At 44.9% G+C, this 17,640-nt stretch overlaps 1 protein-coding gene across 6 annotated transcripts in view; it reads left to right on the forward strand.

The window, feature by feature from the left end:
* LOC148513796 (pleckstrin homology domain-containing family S member 1-like) overlaps positions 1–17,304 on the forward strand; it is a 52,954-nt gene extending 35,650 nt beyond the window's left edge. For 3 of the 6 annotated variants that reach the window (XM_088481346.1, XM_088481345.1, XM_088481342.1), the window contains exons 5-17: positions 561–698; positions 3,744–3,810; positions 4,081–4,137; positions 5,655–5,720; positions 6,956–7,060; positions 7,366–7,482; positions 8,890–8,979; positions 9,101–9,198; positions 9,380–9,508; positions 10,798–10,899; positions 13,037–13,172; positions 15,079–15,172; positions 16,099–17,304. In XM_088481346.1, coding sequence (XP_088337472.1) covers positions 561–698; positions 3,744–3,810; positions 4,081–4,137; positions 5,655–5,720; positions 6,956–7,060; positions 7,366–7,482; positions 8,890–8,979; positions 9,101–9,198; positions 9,380–9,508; positions 10,798–10,899; positions 13,037–13,172; positions 15,079–15,162 — 1,189 coding nt within the window. In that variant the 3' untranslated portion in view covers positions 15,163–15,172; positions 16,099–17,304. The remainder of the gene's footprint in view (positions 1–560; positions 699–3,743; positions 3,811–4,080; positions 4,138–5,654; positions 5,721–6,955; positions 7,061–7,365; positions 7,483–8,889; positions 8,980–9,100; positions 9,199–9,379; positions 9,509–10,797; positions 10,900–13,036; positions 13,173–15,078; positions 15,173–16,098) is intronic. The other 3 variants (XM_088481344.1, XM_088481343.1, XM_088481347.1) reach the window with 3 other exon arrangements.
* The last annotated feature ends 336 nt before the right edge of the window (positions 17,305–17,640 follow it).

Below are 17,640 nucleotides of genomic sequence, written 5' to 3' on the forward strand. Positions count from 1 at the left end.
AATACACTATGTATGACACATATAATGGGTTACTGTGATCGCTGGTCCTGTATATGCTGGAATTATGACACACAATACACTATGTATGACACATATAATGGGTTACTGTGATCACTGGTCCTGTATATGCTGGAATTATGACACACAATACACTATATATGACACATATAATGGGTTACTGTAATTGCTGGTCCTGTATATGCTGGAATTATCATACACAATATACTTTGTATAACGCATATTATAGCTGGTTAAGTGCTAATTCTACCCTCTTCATGGACTGGCCACACTCACTCTAAAATCAAGAATTTGGAAACCCCCCTCTAGAAATCCTGCATTTGCCCCGCCTCAGTGTTCATACATGATACTGATCTACATGTATCTGATTTTACACCTTTTATTACACATTTATCCAGTACTGGTGATAAAATAAATAAAAAAAAACATTTGTATTTTTTATGAACAAAAGAACTGTATCTGCACAGATACCTATAGAATAGTTTTCAAAAATGTCCCCCCATAATTTGGGGTAATGTGACACTTTTCCATTCTCTTTTCAGTATAAAAGCTGTAGAACTAGGAACAAATACGACGGACAAGAACGTGGCCACCATCCTGAAGCTTTTCGGCACATCTGCCGAAAACATCCTGTGCATCAAGACCGAGTGTCGTAATTACTATCTGCTGGATGACTCTGCGTAAGTTCCCTGGAAGTCTGTACACACTACAACACTATTAGGGGGGAGTGGTGTATTGTCCCATAGCAACCAATCAGCTGCTAGTTCTTATTTCATAGAATGTACTAGATCAGTGGTCGGGGGCTAAAAATGAAATTCCTGGGGGTAATGGACGGACAGCCGGGCATGCATATAATATAGAATGATTCATATGCATGCCCGGCAGTGCTGCAGGGAGGCTCTAAGCCGGATGCCCGCTGAGATGTTATTACCAGCGGGAGCCCGGCTCCTTCCCTGCAGCGCCGCGTTAGTCGGAGGCTGGAGTTCTCTTCTGAACTCCAGCTTCCACCTCTCTCCATGCGCACTATGGGAGAGACGTCATGACGTCTCTCCCATAGTTCCGAGGAGCAGCCGGGTGGACAGGACGGCGGCGGATGCAGGAGCGGGATTTTCTGGGGGGTTTTCTTTTGTACAAGCGGCACTACAGGGGCACTATATGGGGGCATTACTACAGGGGCATAACTATGGGGGCACTACTACAGGGGCATTATATGGGGGCACTACTACAGGGGCATTATATGGGGACACTACTACAGGGGCATTATATGGGGACACTATATGGGGGCACTACTACAGGGGCATATGGGGGCACAACTACAGGGGCACTACTACAGGGGCACTACTACAGGGGCATTATATGGGGGCACTACTACAGGGGCATTATATGGGGACACTACTACAGGGGCATTATATGGGGACACTACTACAGGGGCATTATATGGGGGCACTACTACAGGAGCATCATATGGGGGCACTACAGGGGAATTATATGGGGGCACTACTACAGGGACATTATATGGGGGCACTACTACAGGGGCATTATATGGGAGCACTATATGGGGGCACTACTACAGGGGCATATGGGGGCACTACTACAGGGGCACTACTACAGCGGCATTATATGGGGCCACTACTACAGGGTCATTATATGGGGACACTATATGGGGGCACTACTACAGGGGCACTACTTCAGGGGCATTATATGGGGACACTATATGGGGACTACTACAGGGGCATATGGGGGCACTACTACAGGGGCATTATATGGGGACACTACTATAGGGGCATTATATGGGGGCACTACTACAGGGGCACTACTACAGGGGCATTATATGGGGGCACTACTACAGGGGCATAACTATGGGGGCACTACTACAGGGGCATTATATGGGGGCACTACTACAGGGGCACTATATGGGGGCACTACTACAGGGGCATTATATGGGGGCACTATATGGGGGCACTACAACAGGGGAATTATATGGGGGCACTACTACAGGGGCATAACTATGGGGGCACTACTACAGGGGTATTATATGGGAACACTACAGGGGAATTATATGGGGGCACTACTACAGGGACATTATATGGGGCACTACTACAGGGGAATTATATGGGGGCACTACTACAGGGGCATTATATGGGAGCATTATATGGGGGCACTACTACAGGGGCATATGGGGGCACTACTACAGGGGCACTACTTCATGGGCATTATATGGGGAGACTATATGGGGACTACTACAGGGGCATATGGGGGCACTACTACAGGGGCATTATATGGGGACACAATTACAGGGGCATTATATGGGGGCACTACTACAGGGGCATTATATATGGGCATTATATGGGGGCACTACTACAGGGGCATAACAATGGGGGCACTACTACAGGGGCATTATATGGGGGCACTACTACAGGGGCACTACTACAGGGGCACTATATGGGGGCACTACAACAGGGGAATTATATGGGGGCACTACTACAGGGGCATAACTATGGGGGCACTACTACAGGGGTATTATATGGGGGCACTACTACAGGGGCATTATATGGGGGCACTACTACAGGGGCATTATATGGGGGCACTACTACAGGGGCATAACTATGAGAGCACTACTAAAGGGGCATTATATGGGGGCACTACTATATGATTTCCTTCCTTTCAATTCAAGGGGGTAACGTCGGCGTATCTAAATATATTTTGGGGTAAAAGGTAAAAAAGTTCCCTGACCCCTATACTAGATGATATCTAGAATCTCATTGGTCACTCTTGTGCAACAAATCCCTATCCTGTATCTCAGTAGCTTCATTCTATGAGCGGAAGACTGTATTATTTGTTACATTCTGTCATTGTTATTATGTGAAACAACAGTGTTATTATAGTAACTGACAGCAGCACACACGTTACTAGTCAGACATGAGTTATAACAATGATATTGTATTGAACCCACTTAGCTGACAATAAAAACAACTGTGTGTACAGAACAATGATACAAACATTCTGTTCAGTTTCAATGTTTAGATGGGAGAAAGAGGCAGAACTTGTTGCTGGGTATGGCCGGCGTGTCAGTCACTCGTTACTTCTAGGAAGAAACCCACCATTAAATCTCTCCTATAAACAAAGTCTTAGGGGTATAATTACTAAAGTGCGGGTTTTTAGAAGTGGAGATGTTGCCCATAGTAACCAATCAGATTCTACTTAACATGTAACTAGCACCTTCTAGAAGATAATAGCTGGATAATAGCTGTGAGGATATGAATGCCTCACAAAAATAACAGCCGATGAGGGGACATGGGGGACATGGGGGAGATGTACTAAGCTCTGAAAAGTGATAAAGTGGAGAGTGATAAACCACCAGCTACAAAGCTCCTAACTGTCATGTTACAGGTTGTCTTTGAAAAATGACAGTTAGGAGCTGAGTGTCTGGTGGTTTATCAGTCTCCACTTTATCACTTTTCAGAGCTTAGTACATCTGAATGATAAGATATCACTTTTTAATAATGAAAATCTGTCGCCTATACACAGTGATGGCTTAATATAGTTTATCAACTAAATAGGAGGTGGGAGGGATCATCACTTTGTGCCTCGTGCCTCAGCAATGTCACTAACTGAATATTTGTTCTGAGGTCAAAAAGTGTCTGCCTCCCCTGTGCAGGTGATGGGGACAAACTCTTTATGTCTCAATGTTATCCTAATGGTTTGCGTCTTGTCGCCTTACACAGAGACACCATCGCAGACTGGCAAAGGAGTATCACAGACGTGTGGGTGCAAAGTAACCGAGCATCTCCGGTAAGAGAGGTTATATACGCTGCCGCTCACCGCACAATGCTCTATGGGGGAGGTGTGTCAAACCTTCTACAGAGGACAGGGGAAGAAGTTACCCAAGGCAGCCAACCGGCTACTAGCTGTCATTTTATAGACGGTGCTAGGTAAATGGTAGCTAAAAGCTGACTGGATGATATGAGCAACTTGTCCAATTTTGCTCTTTAGAACGTTTGATACATCTCCCCCAAAGTTCTGATTTTTGTGACACTGACAAGATTTATTTATTTTTTTAAGGTGTCCGGACCCCGAATTACACATAATGTCCCACTCCACCAACCAAGGGCATATCAGGTTAGACACCCTTTGTTAGAGATTCTAGACAATAGGCTGAATGAATGAGAGACAATGTTATACTAAGGGAAGACGCCCTGGTACATGTAATGGCTATATACATTTCCATATTCCCGTATAAGTTCTGCTTTGATGAAACCCTTGCCGAAACGGAACCTCAATTCCTTCAAAATGCAACGTTCCTTACCTTGTACGTTCCTAGGCTGCCAATGGACACGCCCAGATAGGTCTAGATAAGTCCACTATATTGGTGACATTTGCATGGTGGCACAGTGGCTAACATTGCTGACTCACACAGCTGTGGTCATAGGTTCTGTTCTGACCAGGACCTCATCTGTGTGGGGTTTATATGTTCTCATTGTTGTTGTTTTTTGTGGTTGTGGTCCAGCTTACTCCCACCCTATTGTGTGTGTGAGTGGGCTCGCTAACATATACTGTAAGTTACGATGGGGCAGTGGCTGCTATGGATGACTAATTTAAGTACAGTGCTATGTAGTATGACTGGTGCCACATAAGTATTATTAATATCAACAATATCTATTTATAATGGAGCCATAAGTGGCCAGCAGCGCCTTATAGAAATACATAACAAAACACAGCATCAAAATAGTGCAAAAAACACTTGGGGGCCCATTTACTGTATCATTGATTATTTGAGGGGCTTACCTCAAATAATAAGTATCCCCCTGATGTATTAAGATGGAACCGCAGCAGGTATCTCCGATACCTCCATTCCCACAGGCAGTCGCATCCCCCATAGGTTTCTGAAGATGGCGTTAGCCGCTGTAGCCTATGGGCTAACACCGCATAAATAGCCGGCGCAGGGTTTCTCCAGAACTCTCCCCCGGTAATGGCCGCCAGTCACCAGGACAGCATATGCGCAGCAGCCCCGGCACTGGCCGGCAGCTCTCCGGAGATATCGCAGGGACGGGATCCTTTCGAAGCCCCTTTCCCTGCATGTCCCAGATGATACATCCAGCTGTTATGATCACAGTTTGCAATGCGATCATGGGCGGTACTGACATGCCCTCATCGCATTGCAAAAGCGATCATTGATAAATGGGCCCCTTAGAGGTATAATTACTACAGTGCGGGTTTATAGAAGTGGAGATGTTGCCCATAGCAACCAATCAGATTCAAGCTATTATCTACCTGAAGGTGCGAGATAAATAAGTAGAATCTGATTGGCTGCTATTGGCAACACAATCACTTCTCTAAACCAGCACTTTAGGAAATATACCCCTTACAGTACAAAACATTGTAGTACATAACACAATATTTTATAACTTGTATGCTATGTATTTGTTTGATTAATGGGTCTAATGTCCCCTCTCTCAAAACACCGCCTTGTTTCTGCAACATTGGCCAACAAAGATGGGAATTTCTGATTGTAGTGATTATTACTTGTGATTTACTTAAAGAATATCAGTTTAAAATCTGTAGAACAGCGTTAGTTATATGCACTGACATGTCTAACCCTGCATCTGTGCTGACACTCTGCAACTTTGTTATTACAGGCAGAAGGGGCAAGACCCAAATCGTGTCCTGACGACCGTTCCGGCACCAGACCGTCATCAGCTGAGGTGAGAAGCCCAATATTGTGGCTCTTGTCTGATATTCCTGAGTTTGACCTTTCATTATACCACGGAACTTATGACTTGCAAAGGGCGTGACATTTTACTGCCCCCCTTATAGATTATGGTCAGACTCTTGTGTGTCCGTGAAACACTATTATGCAAATATTCACCCATTGTATCTCAATGTTCAGAATTGGGGAAGGGTTTTTAAAGGGACACGAACCTCAAACTCAAAGACTCAGAGTCTGCTAAATAAATCAGCTGGAAACTTAAAGTGAATGTCCAACCAGCTACATAAGACTGTGGGGGAGATGTATCAAATGTTCCAAAGAGGACAAGGAGGGGTGTTGCCCCAAATCAACCAATTATCTTCTAGCTCTCATTTTGTAGAATGTTCTAAATGATAGCGAGAATCTGATTGGTTTATGTGGCTGACACCTCCATTTGCCCTCTATAAAAGGTTTGAAAGCCATAGACAGAATATATCTATGGCTGCAGACCGATTAGCTCCCTTTTTAGGCTGTAAATTCCCAAGACTAGGGCCCTCTTCCCTTATGTGCTCCCCACCCTCACTTATACCATAATCTAATCCCAACTGCCAACAACGGCTCCAAACCTTGAGACTCAGCTGATTTCGTGGGAATTACGACCGCATAGACAGCAATGTGTATTTAGCTTGTATCCCATGCTCTGCAGTGTTTTATACTGTAAGCCTTTTGCACTTTTTTCTTGTTTTGTGTGCAAGGTTTCTGCTTATGTACTTTGCAAGGAGCTGCGGAACCTTTGTTGCGCTACGTAAAGTATAATAATGACATATAATAAAAACAATAAAACACCTCTCTTACGTGCGCGGACGCAGTTGTGTGGTTTGCCGGTTGCACAAATACCGCTACAAAACCTTTCCCTGGTGTACATCCTTGCTTCAGAATGTGCAAGTACTGAGGTGCCCATTCTCAAAGTACTTTTCCATGCGTGTGTCTACAACTCTGGGCCTGATTCAGACCCGGTCGCAAGCGCTGAGCGCTCGCAACCGGGTCGATGGTGGCCCAGAGCGCACAACTACTTCCCACATGGACGGAGCGTGCAGCTGAGATTGTTCTGCGGTTATTAGAATTTAGGCCCTTTATGAGAGGAAGGAGAGAGATTCAGAAAACATTACAAAAGTCGGTCACTGTCGGTGTCATTGTGGCTTTATGCGACTAGTGTAATGCATGTATAATATATGGGATGCTTGTTTGCAGCAGATACGGGAGAGATCGGTCACAGACCCAGGCACATGCAAAGGAAATCAGGCCAACATTGAAGCTTTCAATAATCTGCATCTCCAGAATGTTACACAACAGAAAGTGAGTATTACAGACCATATATATTCACACAAATTCTTTTCCTTTTTTTTTTAAGTTTTGAGATTATTTCTCAGTCAGAAATCTGATTAAAATAGAGTAAGTATAGTAAAATAAATAAAGAACATGCTATGACTTCTGTGACTGGCAGACCACTGTTACATAAGATGAGACATTGTATACTAGTTATAGATGTAATTAAATTATTTCACTGCAATGCATCTTGAGATTTGAAGCTCTCAGGTCACATACATTGATATGGCGGAGAAATGCTGTTGTAGTAAATATTGTGTCCTTTGTTACTGCAGAACACAGCGAGCCAGGAGTCAGACAGAAAGAGATCCCTCACACACTCAGACTGTTTATCAGACCGGACTCCCATTGGCATAGCGATAAGAAGAGTCTCTGATGCATACTCGGACCAGGTAAGGTGACTCATCCACCAACCCACATCCCTGCCCATCTGCCTGGCCATATTAACAAATGGGAAGTATCCTTGTAATAATTCACTTCCTTATTATTTAAGTACGGTATCTTACAGTGTTTCAGTAACTGTTCCGTACTTGGAGGTACATAGAATATTTGATGTGGAAACTCATTATCCAGAAAGTTCCCCCCTAAAAAAACAGAAAGATAAAAATTTAAAAAAATTTTAGTTTGGTGATAATGTCAGGTAAGTAGATATGATTACTTAGCTCCACCTTGTACAGTCACTGTGAGGAGCTCTGCTACACAAGATAATGAGGGGAACGTCACATACAGTCATGATTACTAGGCTCCTCTTCTGACTGTCACTGTGAGGAGCTCTGCTACACAAGATAATGAGGGGAACGTCATATACAGTCATGATTACTAAGCTCCTCCGTCACATACAGTCATGATTACTAAGCTCCTCCTCTGACTGTCACTGTGAGGAGCTCTGCTACACAAGATAATGAGGGGAACGTCACATACAGTCATGATTACTAAGCTACTCCGTCACATACAGTCATGATTACTAAGCTCCTCCTCTGACTGTCACTGTGAGGAGCTCTGCTACAGAAGATAATGAGGGGAACGTCACATACAGTCATGATTACTAAGCTCCTGCTCTGACAGTCACTGGAAGGAGCTCTGCTACACAAGATAATGAGGGGAACGTCACATACAGTCATGATTACTAAGCTCCTCCTCTGACTGTCACTGTGAGGAGCTCTGCTACACAAGATAATGAGTTGAACGTCACATACAGTCATGATTACTAAGCTCCTGCTCTGACAGTCACTGTGAGGAGCTCTGCTACACAAGATAATGAGGGGAACGTCACATACAGTCATGATTACTAAGCTCCTGCTCTGACAGTCACTGTGAGGAGCTCTGCTACACAAGATAATGAGGGGAACGTCACATACAGTCATGATTACTAAGCTCCTGCTCTGACAGTCACTGTGAGGAGCTCTGCTACACAAGATAATGAGGGGAATGTCATATACACAGACATGATTACTAAGCTCCTCCTCCTACTGTCACTGTAAGGAGCTCTGTTATACAAGATAATGATGGGAACGTCATATACACAGACATGATAGCCAAGCTCCTCCTATGACTGTCAATGTGAGGAGCGTTGTCACACTATGTAATTTGCTCATACAGTAAGGATCATGTGTATAAATGGGTGTTACATGAGCAGCAGTTTAGATAAAGAAATATATGTAATTATTTGAGGGCTGGCTTTATAAGTACACAGGACTTTGAAATAAAATTTTTACCAAAGGAGACCTAGTACTCTAGTCCACGCCATCTGTAAACTTGTCATCAAAGCCATCCCTTCACTTTCTGGATCTACATTACAGGGCTACTCGGCGAGCTACAGAATAAGTGGCAACACTACGGATGGTACCGATGACAGCGATTCAAAGCACATCTATGACACACCACGACCTGTACGTACGGTAATATAGTCTATCTCATCTTCCTGCGTGCCTACACTGCTAAGTCACTCGTAGGTTCTGATATCAGACGGTGGATTGTGCATAGTGGTGAAATGTACTTTATATTTATCAGCAGAGCAAACGTGAGTCGGAGAGCTCTGCTGACCAGGAGGAAACCAGCGGCTTCGATTCATCAGGCGACGAAAATGTCTACGAGCCTATGGTCCCAGTGTAAGTATGAAATACATCTGGGCCATTGGCTAGAGGGTGAGCCAGCTGGGCAATCCTATCATTGTCTCCGTTTGTCAGAGCTCGGTGGTTTATGTGGACGTTCTCAGCTATCATTCAGCCCATCATTAAATTGCTGTCCAGCTGTCCACTACCAGTATAATTACACTTATTCCTTACTCAGGTTTGCCAAAGAGACTATCGACTGTCCACCAACGCCAACATGGGAGACCTCCAAACTCACAGACCCACACAGGTACTGCAAAACCAAGGGAAGCAGACTGAAGAGAGCTTACATTCTAAAACTGATGTAGTAAGTGCATCTGAGTAGGTATACTATAAGTGACATACTGCTATAAGGGAGGACACGCAATATTTTGAGTATTAAATTAAATATTGCTTCAAGCCGCATAGTGACTGCGTTTCCTATGAAGGGTACACTTTCATCATTCTTTTTTTAAGCTGCTAGTTAGGGTTCTTAAATAAAAAATTGAATAAATAATTACATTAAAAGAAAAAGAGGGATGAGATATATGCAGTGCTATTTTTCAACAGGAACTCAGGGCCTGATTCAGACCCGCTCGCTAGGATGCGTTCGCACGCAGCCAGCCAATTTTAGCAATCTCCGCATGCGCAAACCAGTGCGAGCGATCAGGAAGCGTTCGCGCGCTGCGCACAGACTGCCCGGCTGAATGAGTGACGGGAGGAGCCATTTGTGGACGGTGACAGGGGCCTGGCCGCTCGAAACGGGGGAGTGGAGGTGCAAATGCAGGCGTGCCCGAGCATCTTTACGCCGTTTCAGAGGCGTGCATAAATAAGAGGCAGCGTCATAGTACACGTCACCTGGCTGGTTTTTACACTGAAGTGCTCGCAGTGCTTGCGGTAGGGTATGGTCAGCCACAAGTGCTGCGTATGCGTCCGATGGTTCTCAATGTTACTGATGGTTGCATACAGTTCCTGGAGATGACGTGCGCAAGTGGGCGCCTTAAGACAGGCTGGTGGGCATCTGCATGCACAAAGCGATTGCACGCCAAGACATAGTGGGCGTGCTAATGCCTTGCCGTGCAATCGCCTGTCTTGGAGAATTTGCATTTTTAGCAAGATTTTAAAGTCCCTTTTGAGTACCTTCTTTTCTAAATTCTATATATATATGTGCATATATAATATATATATGTGTATATAATATATATATAAAATAGTTTTTCTATAGCTCCACCCACAGCTCCTGAACCTATTTTTCTAGAACGATAGCCCTGTATATATGTGTATATATCTCTATGGCTCCCTGAATTTCTGCAGACCTTGTGGGAAGTTTTCTATTAAAGGAACAGCGTGGATATACTTAGCAGATGGGGCAGGGAAGTGTGCAGCTCCTCAGTCTCTATTATCTGCTGCAGGGAAATAATATATCATAGACCTTATCTGTCGTAACAATACACATGTATGCGATTGCAGATGTAGGAGAATAATAGGCACCTTTTTTTGGTTTGTTAATAGAGGCGTTCATCCATACAGGACCATATAACACACCAAAAGGTGGTTTCCCGGGATCCAAAAGTGGGCCATTAAACTAATCGGGATTTGTCATATTTGTACTTTCAGTGAACAAGGGAACCAATCTGACTTGGAAAAGATAAATATTACGATACCAACGGAACATTTCAGGAAGTACCTGGCACTGGATGAAGCTGGAGAACGATTGTTGTAAGTATCATGTGATATTATGCCCTCCCTTAGTAAGCAATGAGCAGCAAAATAAATTCACCAAGAAGCTGCATTGCCGTGCACCTCGTCTCATCCAAAATATAATACACCTTTTATTTAATTTCATTCCTTGGTAGCAGAACAGCCAGATTTTGTCATGGCGACCCACATGGGTTACACGGGGGCGTGAAAGGGTTAATCAGCACAAAACCACCTGATTTTACTGAATGTGACCATGTGCCCCCCCCCCTCGCCATACCCAAAATTTAACTCACAGTTAAATGCAAAGTCCTGACACTACTGAGGTGTAACAGCTGACACTTAGGGGTAAATTTACTAAGATCCGAGATTGTCCCGATTTTCAAAGTGATTTATCTTGCTGGTACTTGCCAAAACTCGGGTGATTTAATCTTTAACCAAATTTACCAACAGGCGATTTGAGGCTAAACGAGTTTGCCGATGGTGAAGCAGAACGAGATATCTCGCCCAAGTATCTCGTTTTGCAAGAGATTACTCACCCGAGATTGCAGTGTTTTCTCTCTGCAAATCTCTCCCGAGCTAGCAGCCTGCACATATCAGTGAGATATGTGTTGGCTGCTTGTGTGTTAAGACGTGTAAAATAGGGTTAAATGTTTTTTTTTTTTAAATGACGTGAGGTCCCCCCCCAAACGATTAACCAGCCCCGGGTTTGCCAACCTGTCCTGGTTCTTAAATTTACAGGGGAAAAAATGTGTAGGGTTCCACTGTAAATTTAAGAACCAGCACCAGGCAGCAGAGACAGAGCTGTTTTTAAATATACGGAGAAAAAAAGTGGCGTGAGGTTCCCCGTATATATTTATAACCAGCCCTGTACCCTTTCTAGCGGGGGACTGATGCCAGAGCCAGGGGAACCCTTTCACCGGGCCCCCCAGCCACAGCATCAGCCCTGACCGCTAGTCAGCCCAGGCCAGGGATCCCTGGGGAGTTGAGTACCCCTCCAATAAAGGGGTACCCCTCTCCAGGGCACCCCTGGCCTAGGCTGATATCCCTGGCACCCTAGGGCGGTGGGTGCCGGGTTGATAGTGTATTAGTAATGTATAGCAAATGGTTAAATATTGTGTTTAGTTGTGGAACACGTCCTAGCAAGCCTCCCCCGCATGCTGGTATTTGGAGAACCAATACCAGCATGCGGGCATTACGGGCCCACTGGCACTTGTAGTTCCACAACCAAAGCAACACGTAAAAAACACAACATACACCGTGTCACACATACTCACCTACTAACCAAAGTAATCCATAGGGGTACCTATAAAAAAATCCATACTCACCTCTCCTATGCATAGTTCATGTCCTCTTCTCCAACTAGGCATCCAAAGGGTTAAAACAAAAAAGCGGGTGTTCCCGAATCCAAACGGACTGAGCAAAGCTACTTGTTTCCACATAGCTTTACTCCGCACGAATGACTGGGGTACACGTCATTGAAGGTGCCTCCAGCCAATAAGCGGGCATCTCCGTCGGAGCAGCTCGCTAATTGGCTGTGTGCAGTCAGCGTGTCTCCCCATAGACTTCTATGGGGAGAATTCTCCATTGAAGTCTATGCTGGGAACCGCGACATTGTATCTATTGCTGTAACCACAAGGTTAATTGAGGTCACCCCTTATAGTGTAGAGGGCACTTGTGTTATGTCTCCAGCCCCTCTGTGTCACAACTGTATACAATCAGTCTAAACTACATCCCTGAACCAACCAAACACACCTTCGTTCCACCATCGTACATCCTCCATCCACTAAACCACATTGTTCACTGTCAAACCTGGACCGCCCTACAGAAAACAGGACTGGTGGAAGGGTACGTCCATAGGGTAATGACTACAAGGCCATATATATATATATATATATATATATATATTTATATATATATATACAGTATATACTCTAACAATAAGTTTAAATGGTAAATCATGGCATGTGACTCATTGCCCTTCACTCATGCTGTGATATCATATATATATATATATATATATATATAGATAAATATATATATATATATATAGATAGTTAGAGATATATATATATTATATATATATATTACACACACAGTAGTAGCTTTACGTTAAGCAATATGAGAGCTGGGAATAAGATCTCCCTCTTTGTCACAGTGTCTGTAAGTGGAAGGGACCAATGGAAATCGGCTGCATGTTTCATTACGGGGATCATATTGACACCTTCAATGATATCCGACCAGAAGGCAAACAGATGTTCGACAACATGTTAAATAACTGCATTTCGGAGAAGGTAAGTGCCGGTATTTACAGACATCTTTACTGTATTTATGTAAACCCCAGAGCTTGGATTTACACCATTAGAATGTGTCACTGTGAACTGGACGTGGCAACTGGTGCTCTCACCACATTTGTGTTGGGTCTGTAAAGGTCAGATAGCTCTCAGGCTCAGGCCCGATTCTATCCAGTCTGATTGGTGGGGCTTATTCCTGATAGCACTTCCAAAGTTGCAAACTACTATGTGCTGACACTCCTCCCTTCCCTCCCACTATGTGCTGACACTCCTCCCTTCCCTTCCACTATGTGCTGACACTCCTCCCTTCCCTCCCACTATGTGCTGACATTCCTCCCTTCCCTCCCACTATGTGCTAACACTCCTCCCTTCCCTCCCACTATGTGCTGACACTCCTCCCTTCCCTCCCACTATGTGCTGACACTCCTCCCTTCCCTCCCACTATGTGCTGACATTCCTCCCTTCCCTCCCACTATGTGCTAACACTCCTCCCTTCCCTCCCACTATGTGCTGACACTCCTCCCTTCCCTCCCACTATGTGCTGACACTCCTCCCTTCCCTCCCACTATGTGCTGACATTCCTCCCTTCCCTCCCACTATGTGCTAACACTCCTCCCTTCCCTCCCACTATCTGCTGACACTCCTCCCTTCCCTCCCACTATGTGCTGACACTCCTCCCTTCCCTCCCACTATGTGCTGACACTCCTCCCTTCCCTCCCACTATGTGCTGACACTCCTCCCTTCCCTCCCACTATGTGCTAACACTCATCCCTTCCCTCCCACTATGTGCTGACACTCCTCCCTTCCCTCCCACTATGTGCTGACACTCCTCCCTTCCCTCCCACTATGTGCTAACACTCCTCCCTTCCCTCCCACTATGTGCTAACACTCCTCCCTTCCCTCCCACTATCTGCTGACACTCCTCCCTTCCCTCCCACTATGTGCTGACACTCCTCCCTTCCCTCCCACTATGTGCTGACACTCCTCCCTTCCCTCCCACTATGTGCTGACACTCATCCTTCCCTCCCACTATGTGCTGACATTCCTCCCTTCCCTCCCACTATGTGCTGACACTCCTCCCTTCCCTCCCACTATGTGCTGACACTCCTCCCTTCCCTCCCACTATCTGCTGTCACTCCTCCCTTCCCTCCCTCTATGTGCTGACACTCCTCCCTTCCCTCCCATTATGTGCTGACACTCCTCCCTTCCCTCCCACTATGTGCTGACACTCCTCCCTTCCCTCCCACTATGTGCTGACATTCCTCCCTTCCCTCCCACTATGTGCTGACACTCCTCCCTTCCCTCCCACTATGTGCTGACACTCCTCCCTTCCCTCCCACTATCTGCTGTCACTCCTCCCTTCCCTCCCACTATGTGCTGACACTCCTCCCTTCCCTCCCACTATCTGCTGACACTCCTCCCTTCCCTCCCACTATCTGCTGACACTCCTCCCTTCCCTCCCACTATGTGCTGACACTCCTCCCTTCCCTCCCACTATCTGCTGACACTCCTCCCTTCCCTCCCACTATCTGCTGACACTCCTCCCTTCCCTCCCACTATCTGCTGACACTCCTCCCTTCCCTCCCACTATGTGCTGACACTCCTCCCTTCCCTCCCACTATGTGCTGACACTCCTCCCTTCCCTCCCACTATGTGCTGACACTCCTCCCTTCCCTCCCACTATGTGCTGACACTCCTCCCTTCCCTCCCACTATGTGCTGACACTCCTCCCTTCCCTCCCACTATGTGCTTATGGCCACCCTAGAGGGGAAAAAAAAAAGAGTTTAATGAATAAAGTTGGTAGATGAGGTTAGAAATGATTTGTATAACAATGTAAAATAGAAAGTGCTGTTTATTACTCGCATCAATGTAAATAAAGGTCTTCGCTTGTTTTTTTTACCCTTAGGTTAATCTTGTGGTGTTCCGGAATATGAAAGCGGATATTTTCCATGTGGACGGATGCAACTGCAATATAGACAGCGCCTTATAGTGGAAGAAAGGTAAGCACACTTTTTTTGCCAATTGCTCATACGCTAAAAAACTTATTTATTTTATATAAAGTTAACTACCCCGAGATTCTCAAATCAAACCCTAACATATAACAAGATATTCATATCTGTGGTCCACATAAGTTACCCCCATTAAATAGAATGTAACGCCTAGAACTGACAACACACCTATAGCAGCACAAATGACTTGGAGGACCAGTTTGGTCACTTCACACCAAATTTGTCCTAAATTACTGTCTGGGCGCAAAACATCCTCCAATCACTATCAGATGCAGGTCCATTATCGCTATATACTATGGGCTTAATTCAATAGTGCACTGCTGAACGCAGATTCCCGATCATTGGGAATCTGCGTGTGCGCAGGACCCATTCTGCGCATGTGCAGACTGGGTCCTGTGTGATCGCACGCAGGCCCCCATATGCCTCTGACAGATTGACAGGCAGATGCGTTTACGGGGCGGTCTGCGTTACTGAAATGGGGGCAAGTCACCCCTATTTTCATTGGATCTGCATCCATGGAGGCCGATTCCTGGCCTTGCATGCCGGCTGGCCTACATAAGCTGAAGCTTACTCAGCTGGTCGGCGCTGTCCATGGTTGCTATCCGGTGTTCCCAGGCTGCGACCTCGGTCACAACGCTGGGACTGCAGATGCACCAGGAGGTGTCAAACAACTCTGCCGCATTTGCATTTTAGCAAGGACGGAATAGAAAAGCTGCTTGTTTGCGACTTTGCAATTCTGTCCTCTGCTGAATCAGCCCCTATATCATGTCCATCGGCTGACAGCACGAATTGTATATCTCATTACAGAGGACACAGATTGGCTGCTTGTGATCAGGCCTATGAAAGGAAAGAGTAAATCAAATGAATGTGCACCAATATATATTAAATGTTTATATATTTATATTTTTTCTTTTAAGGAATTTGAGGAGTTTACACAGAATGAGAATCGGATAATCGTTATGTGCAAAACGCTGCCAGAGACTGTGAAGTACATTTTCTCCTGGACATTTCTACACTCTGAGCCAAGAACGTCACCTATGTATATACATTATAGTATAAATATACTGTGAGATGTGACCGAGGCAGTGACTGCTTTATGTAAGGTCAATTGTACTGGCCAATACTTACAGCTATTTGTTAGTCTTCTAAGATACATGATTAACGCAGACATGGATTCATCTGCTGGTACATACTTATGTATGTTCTATATATGTGTGTGTGTGTGTAAGCGGTTTTGTTACATGCATAGTGACATTATATGTAGTTCAGTCCGGTTCTCCATCACATTATAGTCACAGTGACGGGGTAAGGCGGCGACTACAGTTCTATAAATATGGGGAGTTTGTCCAGTTCTGTGCGCAGAACCACGGGGGCGTGAGAAAGTCCGTTATACTAACAATCATCATTATACAAGAAGCATTATTATTATTTATTGTTAAACTAATCAGATCATCAGCTGTCCCAACCAGGGGATAATCCGACGGCGGCAAGGGTTCTATGGGCAAAACGTACGGTGCTAGCCCTGACTGACGAACCAGAACATTACCCCCTTATAGGGCAACATAGTCTATAGTAAGAATTGATTGCTCAATCTGATCTACTAAAGTCACCAAATTTGTGACTTTACACTATTGTGAATTAACCCAATGATAAATCCAGACAACACACATAAAAACAACCTAAGGTCGGTGTCTGAGAATTTGGTAATATGGACAATTTAAAGAGCGGATGCGTTCAGTCAGTGTAAGAATTAAGAGATCTGGAAACGCTGCATGCAGCACTCTGACGGATGAATTGTTACATTGTGACAACAAAATGCATCATCCATTCACCTAAGTGTTGTAGTCACTGAGCGCAGCCTCACTTTATATCAAGGCGGATTCAGGATCAGAAAAACCTGACTGACCGCCATAAACCCCAAATTCCCTTGAAAAACTATGGGGTCTCAACCTAAGTAATCCTGTTCCAATAGAGACATTTTTAGCACTTATTAATGGGCTGCAATTAATGACTAGGCTAGATGGTATATACTGTAGCATGCACTTTAAACAACCCAAAATGTGTGACTGTACATAGTTTAAATGTTGTATTATACTGTGTATTTACTGTATAAATATATGTATTATATCTTTAAAAATAAAAGAAAGTTTAAAAATGAAATGTGAGCATCGTTCCACTAGATGGCAGTCTGCACTCTATTATAGGCATATACTAGACTAGTTTATAATTCAGATAGCTGTAGGGAAAAAAAACAACAGCAAAACAAGATACAGCTGGTGGTCAATCATGGTCAGTCGGGATGACTGCTGTGGAAATGCCAACAGTGGCATCCCAATGCTCGGTACCCTGACGGGTCGGGTAAGTATACTAACCCTTCCCCCTTCTCCCACTAACCCTCCCTTCTTGCACCCTAACCCTCCCTACCCCACACCGTAACCCTGCCCGTTAGTGTCTAAACC

Source organism: Taudactylus pleione, unplaced genomic scaffold (assembly GCF_031769625.1).
Source record: "Taudactylus pleione unplaced genomic scaffold, aTauple2 ptg000269l, whole genome shotgun sequence".
In the NCBI taxonomy this organism is placed as follows: Eukaryota; Metazoa; Chordata; class Amphibia; order Anura; family Myobatrachidae; genus Taudactylus; species Taudactylus pleione.